The sequence below is a fragment of the Pipra filicauda genome, unplaced genomic scaffold (assembly GCF_003945595.2).
Source record: "Pipra filicauda isolate LSUMZ 115617 unplaced genomic scaffold, ASM394559v2 scaffold87_size3191425_pilon, whole genome shotgun sequence".
NCBI lineage: Eukaryota > Metazoa > Chordata > Aves > Passeriformes > Pipridae > Pipra > Pipra filicauda.
The window spans coordinates 1,383,486-1,395,742 of NW_024105064.1; the positions used below are offsets into that span (position 1 = coordinate 1,383,486).

Consider the following 12,257-nt stretch of genomic DNA (forward strand, 5'->3'; position numbering starts at 1 on the left):
TTGGGACAGGCTGGCCAGGGCGGTGGTGGAGGCACCACCCCTGGAAGTGTTCCAAAAATGTGTGGATGTGGCACTGGGGGATGTGGTTTAGTGGTGAGCTCTGTGCTGGATGATCTTGGAGGGCCTTCCCAACCCGAGTGATTCTGTGATTCCAAGAGAATTCCTGCAGGGAAGGGTCCTTGTGCAGGGCCAGGGACCCACAGCTCCCTTCCCCCAGCAGTGTGTCCCTGGAATCCACACCCCAGCAGCGTGGGTGAGCACCAGGAACACTGGATCATGGAATCATGGGATCATTGAGGTTGGAAAAGCCTTCTAAAATCATGAAATCCAGCTGTTAACCCAGCAGCACTAAACCACGTCCCCAGATGCCACATCCACACATTTTTTGAGCACTTCCAGGGGGTGATGATTCCACCACTGCCTTGGGCAGCCTGTTCCAAAGCTTGACCACGTTTTCAGTGAAGAAATTTTCCCTAAAATCCAAACTAAACCTCTGCTGGTGCAACTTGAGCCGTTTCCTCTCGTCCTGTTGCTTGTTCCCTGGGGAGAAGGGACTGACCCTGACCCCCACCTGGCTCCCCTCTCCTGTCAGGGAGTTGTAAAGAGTGAGAAGGTCCTTCCCGAGCCTCCTTTCCTCCAGGCTGAGCCCCCCCAGCTCCCTCCACCACCCCTCAGAGAGCTGTGCTCCAGACCCCAGGAGCACATTGGAGCATCCCCACCCCACCAGCACAGGGCTGGATTCCCTCCTTGGCATTATCCTGCTCCCCCCTGGCTAAGCCACCACTTCCAAACGTGTTGGAGGCGACTCATCCACCTCCAGGACAGTTCCTGGTGCTCCCCACTCACGCTGGGCAGGTTCCGGGTAGGATGAAGAGCTGCTGGTGCTGAGCAGGGGCTGTTCCCTGTGTGCCAGGGGGGTGGGAGGGAAGGGAAGGGTCTCCTCTGCTGCCCCCTGCTTATGGCACGCTCCCCTTTCTTCCCCCACCTGAGTCCCGAGGCGCTGGACTATCCCGTGGAGCCCAGGTGAGTGAGCCAGGCTTTGTGCTCTCGTGTCTCGTGCTCTGCTGTCGCTGCCTCAGCATGTCTGTGTCTCCCTGTGTGTGTGTCCTGTGTGCCCAGATCCTTGGCTTTTTATTTGTGAGGGATACAGCTCTGCAGAGGGGGAGCAAACAGGGAGGGAGCCCCAACCCTCCAGCCCAGGATCATAGAATCAGAGAATCAGCTGGGTTGGAAGGGACCTCTGAGATCATCAAGTCCAACCCTTGATCCAACCCCGCCGTGGTTCCCAGCCCATGGCACTGATGCCACATCCAGTCTCAGCTTAAAGACCTCCAGGGACGGAGAATCCCCCACTTCCCTGGGCAGCCCATTGCAATGGCTGAGCACCCTCTCTGCAAAGAAATTCTTCCCAATATCCAACCTAAACCTCCCCTGGCACAGCTCAAGACCCAGCCCTCTTGTCTTGCTGATGGGAAAAGAGACCAACCCCCCCCTGGCTCCCCCCTCCTGGCAGGGAGTTGCAGAGAGTGAGGAGGTCTCCCCTGAGCCTCCTCTTCTCCAGGCTGAACAGCCCCAGCTCCCTCAGCCTCTCCTCACAGCACTTGTGCTCCAGTCCCTTCCCCAGCCTTGTTGCTCTTCTCTGGACCTGCTCCAGCCCCTCCATGTCCTTCCTGAGCTGAGGGGCCCAGAACTGGACACAGCACTCCAGGGGTGGCAGCAGGGGACAGGCTGAGGTACCCTGGCAGTACCTCAGGCTTCGTGCAGAGCCTCGTCCAGCCCTTTAGGTGCAGTGTCCCTTGGGAATAAAAAGCTGTCTGTGTTGTCCATGTTGTCCAGTCTCCGTGTCTCAGCATCCCTGTGGCCACCCCACAGGGCAACCTCAGCTGTTGCCAAGAGCCTTGTGCCCATTCCAAAAGGGACTGAGCAGAGATGGGGATGCCAACGTGGAGGAAATCCCGTCCTTCCTCCGTTCCTCCCTTGGGAAAAGACACCTCATGTAGGAGAAAGAAGGCTTTGCTGCCTGTGTGGGCAGCCTCCCTCCCCTTCAAACTGCTCAGCCTGTCACAGTCCCCAGCCCTGGGGAGCGAGGCTGGTGTGTCACAGCCTGCAGGGATTGATGTCCCTGCTCTCTGTGCTCCTGGGGGGCAAAAGGAAGGAGCAGGAGCCCCGTGGCTTTGGAGGTTCAAGCTGGATAGTGGGGAAAAAACACCAGGAGAACTGTGCAGACCCTGCTCAGATCAGCAGGAGGATGGAGGGGCTCCAGGCTTAGTTGGATGGAGGAGTTCCCAAGCTCATCTAGGCAGAGCCCCTGCTCTGAATCCTGCTTTGAGTGGGAGCTGGGTTAGAGACCTCGAGGGCCATTCCTTTGATCCTCTGGCCTGGTTTAGAGCTTCCCATCTGCTCCCACCCCAGGCACCAGGCTTTCTGATATCCCAAAGTCTGCCAACCCCTCAGGCAGGGGCAGACCCCAGGCAATCTGATATCCCAAAATCTGTGACCCCTCAGGTAGGGACAGACCCCAGGCATTCTGATATCCCAAAATCTGTGACCCCTCAGGCAGGGACAGACCCCAGGCATTCTGATATCCCAAAATCTGTGACCCCCTCAGGCAGGGGCAGACCCCAGGCATTCTCATGCCCCAAAGTCTGCCAACCCCTCAGGTAGGGACAGACCCCACGTGTAGCCTGATGCCAGGAGCTGGCTGGAGGTTCTCCCAGCAGGTGAGCCAGCTGGCTGGGAAGAGAAGGCTGCTCCAAGGAGCTGCCTTGTTTTTCACTCTGCCCCCATCTCCCCACGCAGTGAGAAGGCCCTGCAGTCCAACCACTTCGAGCTGAGCATCAAAACAGAGGCCACGCAGGGGCTGATCCTGTGGAGCGGGAAGGGGCTGGAGCGCTCGGACTACATCGCCCTGGCCATCGTGGATGGGTTCGTGCAGATGACCTACGACCTGGGCTCCAAGCCAGTCGTCCTCAGATCCACAGTCCCAGTCAACACCAACCAGTGGATCCACATCAAAGCCTCCAGGTGGGAAGGCTGGAGGGAGGGAAAAGCGGGAGCGGGCCGGGCGAGCTGAGTCACGGCGCCCCGTGATCCCCAAGGATCGCTCCTGCCCCCGGATAATAATAGAGGAGAGGCATGTGGGCAGTGCCCTGCGGAGGGCAGCGTGTTGGGGCACGCCTGGAAATGTCAGAGGGGCAGGAACGAGGAGGCCTGGGAGGTCTGTGCCTTTTATTTGAGGGTTTGACATTCTGGCCGCGTTGAGCCCGAGCTGCCCCTCGTTATTTTTGGTGGTGGTGGGAGTGGTGAGGATCATGTGCCCGGCGTGCCAGGGATTGCTGCTGGTGGCTCTGGAGGGAGCTGTGGCCGCTGGCAGGGCTGGTGGTGGGGCTGTGGGAGGCCGTGGGGATGCTGGAGGGGAGCACTGGAGCAAGGACTGCTCCGTGTCACAGCCAGAGGGAGAGGAGGGCTCAGCTCCCTTCGCCTTTGCAGCTGGAGAAGGGCTGATGGTGCCCAGTGCCAGGGTTTGGTGCAAAGCAGAGGGAACACCTCTGGGTTTGTCCTCTAATCATCTTCTGTTCCTTCTTCCCTCCCTCTGGGAGCAGGGTACAGAGGGAAGGCTCCCTCCAGGTTGGGAACGAAGCTCCCATCGCTGGTTCTTCTCCACTTGGTGCAACCCAGCTGGACACAGACGGGGCCCTGTGGCTGGGTGAGTTGGTGTGGGCAGGGTGAGCGTCCCCTGTGCCCCTTGCTGAGGGATTCAGAGGTGGAATGGGGTGGGGATGCTCCCTGCCTTGCTTCAACACGACATCTTTGTCTCCCAGGTGACCTAAACATTCCCCTGCTTGTTCTCTGCCTACCAGGGCAGGGTGGTGGTGACACCGAGGGATGAGGGGTTGGCTTTACCCACCAATGCCAGTCCTTCCCATGGCACAGTGTGCCCATTGGCTGGCCTGGAAAAAACAGTGAATCAGAATCACAGAATCACAGAATGGTTTGGGTTGGAAGGGACCTTAAAACTCATCTTGTTCCACCCCCTGCCATGGGCAGGGACACCTTCCACTGTCCCAGGTTGCTCCAAGCCCTGTCCAACCTGGCCTTGGACACCTCCAGGGATGGGGCAGCCACAGCTTCTCTGGGCAACCTGTGCCAGGACCTGCCCACCCTGACAGGGAAAAATGGACTTAGATTCCATTTACACTTTTTGGAAGCATCTGTTGTTATCTCCCCAGTCTAAGCCTGTAGTTCAGGTCTAACCTGACTCCCAAGGAGTTCATATTCAAAAATGTTGTCTTGCCTGTGAAAAAGAGAGGATCCTGGGGGCCATTTCTCCTTCTGAAATCAGCCTGGAAGTTTATGTGCAAAGCAGAATTAGTCCATGAGAGATTTTTGTTTGGCTTCCCCACTGGCCCCTCCAAAAGTTGTGTTTGCAATCAGCCCCTCGTAATTCCAATGTATTTCCTGTGTAATGAGCCCAGAGTTGATGTTGCAGTAACTGAACTAAAATTCAGTTTGGATTTGGGACCAATCCCCAAGGGAAAGGAAACTTTTGAGTTGAAATGTGTATTTTAGAATAAAAATAGCTGGAGAATAGAAATACCCATAGAAACGAGTCGCTGGTTGAAGTGTCTTCAGGAAACCTGCAGGCAATGGTTGGAACTGGCACGACTGAGCTAAGTGAAGATAACTACTGTTTATTTTCATAAAACTAATTAATTTAACTGACTGATGAATTCATATTTACTATTAGCCAGGAAAGAGGTTTCTCCCTGCTCTTGGGAAGACATTCACAGAATGGCCAAGGTTGGAACAGACCTCTGAGGTCGAGTCCAACCTGTGCCCCATCCCCACCTGGGATCCACCCCAGAGCACTGATGCCACATCCAGTTGTCCCTTGAACACCTCTAGGGATGGGCATTCCACCACCTCCCTGGGCAGCCCCTTGCAGTGTTTAACAACCCTTTTCCAGGAAGAAATCCCCCCCAGCTCCCTCCTGAGATGTTCCCAGCGGTGCCGGTGTGTGCGTGGGGGTGTGACACTGCTGGGGACGGTCTGGCTGTCCCCTGCCCCGTGCCCTGAGCTCTGTGTGTCTCCTGCAGGGGGGCTGGAGAAGCTGAGTGTGGCTCACAAGCTGCCCAAGGCCTACAGCACTGGCTTCGTTGGCTGCATACGGGATGTCCTTGTGGACCGCCAAGAACTGCACCTGGTGGAGGACGCTTTAAACAACCCCAGGATATTACACTGCTCGGCCAAATAGACCCCCAGAGACCCTCCCTCCTCCTTCCCTCCCTCCTGCCTATTGCTGTAATTATTTTCTATTTTTGTAAACTTATTGCTTTTTATATTTTTGGGGGGGGAGGAGGGAGGGAGGGGGGGAAAAAGGGAGGGGAGGAGGAGACACCTTTTTCTTTCGGGTTATCCGTTCGGTTGCAGCCTATCCAGGTCAGGCAGAACTCGAATCAAACAGCAGCAACAAAGAACAAACCTTGAACCAAGTCTCCAAGAAGTGACAGAAGAACTTGCCCATCACGCTGTAAATCTTCTTCATACTTGAAGCTTCTTTTTTTGAGGGGTTGTTTTTTCCCCCTCTCCTCACTTGTGTTCTTGGGGTTGTCGTCCATGCCCGCGGGGGGGAAAAGATGCTGGTGCTGGCAAGACCTGTGGCCTTCATGGATTCACTGCCTGGCCCCAACGTCCCCTCTGCAGTGCTGGCTGAGCAGGGAGGTGGGAATTGCCACCCCTGCTTCGGGGTCTGGCTCTGCCAAGCCTTCCCCTGGCCCTGTGCTCACCCGACCTCCCTCCTCCCCCCCTCCTTCCTCTCGCTCTAATTTATGTGTGTAAGAATCTCAAGTGCTTTTCTCCTTCATGCTCTGTTAAAATCAGGGATGCCATGCACTGGAAGAGAGACCAAGGCCTGCTCTGAGCAGGCAGGAAAGCATTGCTCTTTGGTTGTCTTATGACTGTTTGCTGGACTGAGAGGTGCTGGGGGGAAACGTTGATTTTCTCTGTTGGTTCTCCTCCTCGTCCTCCTCCTCCTCCTCCTCCTCCTCTTGGACATGTGCAGAAGCAGCTGTGAAACCTCATTTCCACGCTTTGTGTTCATCCAGACGTGTCCCAACCACCTGTTTGCCCTTGGCTGCTCTTCCCAAGAGCTTCTGCCCACCAAGCCTCGCCCTCCCGTGCGCCGGGGATAACTTGGAGCTCCTCTCCAAGGGCTGGAAGTGCTCCCCCTTCTTCCAGCACCACCAAACAGGCTGGGAGGGCACAGGGACTGGGTCCCTCTTGGCTTTTAAAAGACCTGTTGGATGTGTCCTTCCATGACCCACGTCCATTTTCCAGCCTCTGGGGCATGGCTTTGCCCTCGGGCGCTCTGCCAGCCTGGGAATGCAGAGCTGGCACTGGAGCCTCTCCCACAAAGAGAATTCGGAGTTTCCACCTTGGATTCAAGTTTTTTTTGCAATGCCCAGGGTCTTCCACGCCGTGATCAAAGCTCCTCTGGATGCTGCCAGCCCAGCAGGAACAGCTCCATCAGGAATGGGAACGGGGCACGAGTCGGGACTGGAGTGGTTTTGGGGGGTGGGGGGGGATTTTTAGGTGTTTTCTTCCTTGAAAGCAAATGTTTTAGTGCCAGTGACAAAGCCAGTGAGTGGATGGTGCGTGTTTGTGAGTGTCTGTCACCCAGCACACATTTTGCCTGCAGACATTTGGATCTCCTGGGAGCAGGAGAAGAGCCAATGGATCACAGCTCCGAAGGAAACAACCCTCTCCATTCGAGTTCCTTCTCCATGGGAAGGATTTAATGATGCTGTGGAGCATCCACATCCCTTCCCCACCCTGAGATGGCAGCTCTGTGTAAAAAAACAGCTTTGTGGAGTGTACAGGATGCACCTGAAGGATCATTAATATTAATTAATGAGTGTTAATTAATACCCGAAGTGCCATCATTCTGCAGTTTCACCTTCCAACTTCCAGCACACCTTTTAAAAATGGTGTTTCTTGGCACTCAAGTTTTGAGCCACACAAGGTCAAAGGCCTTTTCCTCAGGGTGAGCTCTGAACAAGGGGGAAGAACGTGTGTAAAAACCACTTGGGGTTTTTTATTTCTTTTTATTTGATTGAAAGAAAACTATCCCCCCCCTCCCCACCCTCCCCATCCCCAATCTGTGACATTCCTCTGCAAATCCAGGGGTTAAATATTCCACAGAGGGGGGCTGTGCCCTCTGTGGGATGGAGACTGCTCTGTGTGTGTGTGTGTGTGTGTGCCAAAAACCACATTTTAAGTGGCTGCTGTATATAAATCATGGGTCCTGGTGGGGATTGCAGGTGTGAGACCCCCCCAAATCTGTGAATTTTGAGAAGGGGGGAATTTCCAGCTGGGCATTGCTGAGACAGGGCTGGATCCTCCAGCTCCAGAGGGGGACAGGGGGCACGTGCAGAGGAAGCTGCTAATTTTCTCAAATGCCACTCCAAACGAAGCCAGGGGTCACTGCAAAAAAAAAATTACAACAACCCAACAGCTAAACAAACAAAAAACAAACAAAAACAAACAAAAAAACTCTGTCTGCTTTTGCTGGGGCTTGGAAATGCCTTAAAACAGGACGTGGTGTCCTCGTTGTGGAGCATCTCGAACCAAGGTCAGGCTCAGCAAGTGCTCCCTTGGGGCCGTGCACTTAACTGGGGCTTTATTTTTAATAGCATTTATAACATGTATGTACAAACAAACAAAGAAAGAAAAAGAGACATTGAGGTTTGTTTTTTTTTTCTGGGTTTGGTTTTCTTTTGTTGTTTTTTTTGTTTGTTTTGTTTTGGGTTTTTTTTGGTTTTGTTTTGGGTTTTTTGTTTTGTTTTGGTTTTTTTTTTTGGTTTTTTTTTGGGTTTTTTTGTTGTTTTGTTTTTTTTTTTTTAAATGTCCACGTGGCTTCATTTATAGGGTAAATTAATGACCATTGTGAACTGCTGTATGAATTCTGAAGGGCAATGCACAGTAGAGGAGCAGCATGATATAACCATTACTAACTTGTGTCTTTCGTCAATCACCATGAAATAAAGTTTGAAAACTATTAAATATGTTTTTAAGGGGCCTGTTGCTTCTATTTTTTTTTTTTTTGTGCTTTATCTCACACTTATTCACTGTCTCCTGGACAGATTTCCCTCAGAACCTGAGTGGCTCATGCAGGTACCTGCTGTATCTTCTAAATTCAGCTTATTTATGAATTCCATCCTCAATCCCACCCACCCAGGGTTTGCAGGACCTGTGTGTCTTTCCTTCCCCTCCTCTGTGGCCATCACAGTGGTTGCAGCAATTCAAGGGGTTTTTCCCCCCCATCCCAGCTGTTCTTTTATCCCCTCATCTCAGGCAGCATTTTCCAAAGAGGTTTTGCATCTCACAGACATCATTTTCCAAAGAGGTTTTACATCCCATGGGCATCATTTTCCAAAGAGGTTTTGCATCCCATGGGCATCATTTTCCAAAGAGGTTTTGCATCCCATGGGCACCACACCACCTCAGCAAGACTGAAGTGATGCTCCTGTGGCTTGTTCCTCGTGGATGGCAGCATTTCCCCTGGGCCATGGAAAGCCAGTCTCCAGCAGGATATTGGTTGGAGACAACACTCTGAGGCACAGGATGGGATTTTTGGGGTGTCCTGTGCGGGGCCAGGAGTTGGACTCCGATCCTTGTGGGATCTTTGGGATGTTCTGTGAGATGGACCAGCATCTCCATTCCTGCCCTGAACAGGTTTTCCTGATGGTGCCTTCCCACCTGGCTCTCCCACCTGCACCTGCAGCATCATCTTCCTGCCAGAAAAGGGCGAGAGGTGGAAAATTTCATTCATTAAAGAGCTTCCAGGTTCATCCAAGCGGGGTGAAGTGAGACCAGGACACGGGTTTCCTGCCATCTGGGAGCAGCTAATTTAGCAAATGGAGTCATTTTGATCCCAGCAGTGATGGGAGTTGATCGGTGTCTGAACTGGCTCTCGGGTGGACAATGAGCCAGCACAGACTAAGGGTGGGAAACAACAGGGCCAGTGTGTGAGCAGCCACGGGGGGATGCAGAGCTCACCACTGGGGCCATGTTTTGCTCAGGATCAGCCTCCTGGTGCAGCCTCTCCTCCACAATGACTCGATTATGCCACGACAGGCACGGGCTTGCGAAGCCAGTCCCTCTTCCAGAGGCGTTTGGCCAGCTCTGCCACGGAGCAGCGGGAGAAAAAGCCATCCTTGTCTCGGCCAGGGGGGAAAAGAGCCCTTGGCAGCTGGAGGGATCTTTTACTACAGGCTGGAAAAAGCCATTGTGAGGGGAAGGAGGAAGGGAGAAAGGACAGATGCCACGCTTGGGCAGGCAGCAAGTGTGACTCGGGGGATGGCCTGGCCGTGCTTTTGGCAGCCCTTGCTCTGAGCAGCTTCCCAGGGCTCCCAGGAACACTCCTGGCTGCCCAGTCAGCACCCACTGGGAGCACAGGAGGCAGCAGTTGGGGTTGGGTGGTGTCACCCATCCTCAGCTCCCTCTGGGAACCCCAGCCTGGCTGTGTGTGAGCCTCTCTGTGCCTTCAGTGTGGGGCCAGGAGCAGCTGATCCACCCTTAAACCCCTGAGTTGGGGCTCCAGTCAAAGGGGGACCTTCATTAAAGGCACAGAAATTTAGCAGAAAAACCCCCCCCTTGAGTTCCAGCTGGTCCTCAGAGATCACAGGGTGCAGCTGGGCTTAATTTCTGATTATAACCAACTGAGCACTGTTGGTCTGGTTGGGTTCTATAAAAGCACAGACTCACATATAATTCAATTTACCAACCTAGGATTACAGGGCTGGTCATGTTCAATAAGGATTTGCATGATCCAGACTCACAGATAGTGTGTTTTCCCTCTCTCTGACTTTTCTGGCTCCCCCCTCTTTTACATTATAAATTTTTGGGCTCCAACCACGTGTTATAGGTTGGATTTGGTAGGTTTGGTCATACCTGTATCACAGACCTCGTGTTCTTCCTCATTTCTAGCCTCAGGGATGTGAAAGTTAAAATGTAAATGGGGCCTAATGAGGGTCTGGGTTACTTCTGGTGGGAATTTACAGCTGCCAAAAAAAAGGTGGAATAAACACTCTGTTCCTCCTCCACGTGCTGAGGTGGCAGTAAAGGCTGGCTGAGCTTCTCCAGGGAGTCCACACACACATCCTCATCTCCTGAGCGGAGCAGATTTATAACAAGGCTTGTTTTTCAGGATGATAACTCACACACTTCCAGGGTGCTGGTTCCTTGGAAGGGACACCTGGATGAACTGGCTCGTTCCTGAGGGTGCTGCTGCCAGCCAGGCTGGGACTGAGCCCAGAGAGCAAGAGGGGCCCCCCAGACACCTCCATGGTCCATCTCCACGGCAGCAGGTGCCCCGAGGGATTGGCACATTCCCAACACCCACAGAATGGGATGTTCTGGATGCTGAGGGCAGGTCAGGGTGTGGATTCCTCTGGGGGGGTTATTTCCCTGGGATCAGAGCATTCCAATGGAAAGGAAGGCTAAGATCTCCCAGGAAGGGACCGTTTTCCCCAGTTTTCTGCCTCCCAGTTGCCCAGCCTGGAAACCAGTGCAAAGTGGGGAGAACAGTTCCAGTGGTTTCCTTTTTTTAACCAAGAAGCTGAACCTCTGTCCATGTCCCTCCCTGCCCACCAGAAAGGGTCTCATCCCAGTGACACACACACACACAAGTCACATTTTTGGCCTCACAAAGGAGCCTCAGTGCCCCGAGAGAAGGTCCCAGTGCCCGGGAGCCTCGACAAGAGGGGAAAAGAGGAAGGAGAGCCCAGAGGTCACCATTATCAGGGGTTGCTATTTGGCCTCTGTGGTCCCCGTTGCCCTGTGAGCAATCCAGTGGCATTCAGGGAAGCTGAAGTCAGAAATGAGCTGGCTCCTGCTGCCAGCTCCCTGGGTATTCCCCGAATAGACACGGAATTCGCTGAGTCTTATTATAGTTATAAAACTGCTATTTTTGACACTAGGGGCAGACTGGGGGAGAAGGAGGGGGGGGTCACTGGCTGTGTCCTGGCTTTTTCTCTCTCTCGGACAGCTGGCTTTGTTTTCTCACCCAGCATTCATGAAAGGTGCCAGATTGAGGGCATTTCTTTGGGTTAATTCCTGTCTTTTATGGGAAGCAACAGATATTCCACGTGAGTTTGTTAAAGGCCTCTGAATTTACACTTCAGATGGCAAAATGGGCTTTATTTGTCTGAAGTGCACGGCGTGGCTACAGCACACCTGGCCCCCAGTTTATCCCAGTGGGAGGTTTTGGTGTCACCACAGATGCTGGGATGAGAGTGGGGGGACTCACCCTGGGGACACTGTGCCCTCCTGACCCCAAAGCACCCCTGAGTCAGGGGCTTTTAGGGATAACAGACGTGGCTGAGCCTCACCAGCCTTGGATGCTCAGTGCTTTGTGGCTTGTTCCACTATTTTGGCAGCTTTTATGAACTTTTATGAACTCAGCCCCAAAATCTGGACCTTTAGTGGTGTTTGGGTACTGAGGGATGTCTTAAATTGCTGCTGGTCTCCCCGTACCACACCTCAAATCCTGGGTTCAGTTTTGGACTCCTTACAAGAAGAAGGACATTGAGGGGCTGGAGTTTGTCCAGAGGAGGGAATGGAGCTGGGGAAGGGGCTGGAGCAGCAGGAGCAGCTGAGGGAGCTGGGGGGGGCTCAGCCTGGAGAAAAGGAGGCTCAGGGGGGACCTTCTACAACTCCCTGACAGGAGGGGGGACCTGGGAGGGGGGTGTTGGGCTCTGCTCCTGGGGAATAAGAGACAGGACAAGGGGAAACAGCCTCAGGTTGCACCAGGGCAGGTTTAGATTGGATATGAGGAAAAACTTCTTCACTGAAAGGGTGGTCAGGCATTGGAAGGGGCTGCCCAGGGCAGTGATGGAAACACCATCCCTGGAAGTGCCCGAAACCCCTGTGGATGTGGCACTGGGGGGGGGCACAGTTTCGTGGTGAGCTCTGTGCCGGGTTCATGGTTGCACTGGATGATCTCGGGAGCGCTTTTCCCACCGTAACAACCCCGCGACTCCATCCCATGAACTCCCCCAAGCTGCCAAGCCCCGGGTGCGATGGAGACGCGGAGAACGCGCATCCAGGAGGGCAAAGGCGCGGGGGAACAGACCCAGGGATCGGGCAGCGGGGCCGGAGGCTGCGGGCATGGGCAGCGAGACCCGGGCGGGGCGGAGGGCGGGGATTCCCCCGCGTCATAGGGAGGGGTTTCCCCGGCGCTCCGGGCCCAGCGCCCG

The 12,257-nt window shown here is 54.0% G+C and overlaps 1 protein-coding gene across 10 annotated transcripts in view; it reads left to right on the forward strand.

Moving 5' to 3' along the window:
* AGRN (agrin) overlaps positions 1-5,281 on the forward strand; it is a 109,726-nt gene extending 104,445 nt beyond the window's left edge. For 5 of the 10 annotated variants that reach the window (XM_039390849.1, XM_039390850.1, XM_039390851.1 and 2 more), the window contains 4 exons: positions 991-1,023; positions 2,800-3,024; positions 3,603-3,706; positions 5,097-5,281. In XM_039390849.1, the coding sequence (XP_039246783.1) occupies positions 991-1,023; positions 2,800-3,024; positions 3,603-3,706; positions 5,097-5,254 (520 nt within the window). In that variant the 3' untranslated portion in view covers positions 5,255-5,281. The remainder of the gene's footprint in view (positions 1-990; positions 1,024-2,799; positions 3,025-3,602; positions 3,707-5,096) is intronic. The other 5 variants (XM_039390852.1, XM_027728582.2, XM_027728583.2 and 2 more) reach the window with 1 other exon arrangement.
* The last annotated feature ends 6,976 nt before the right edge of the window (positions 5,282-12,257 follow it).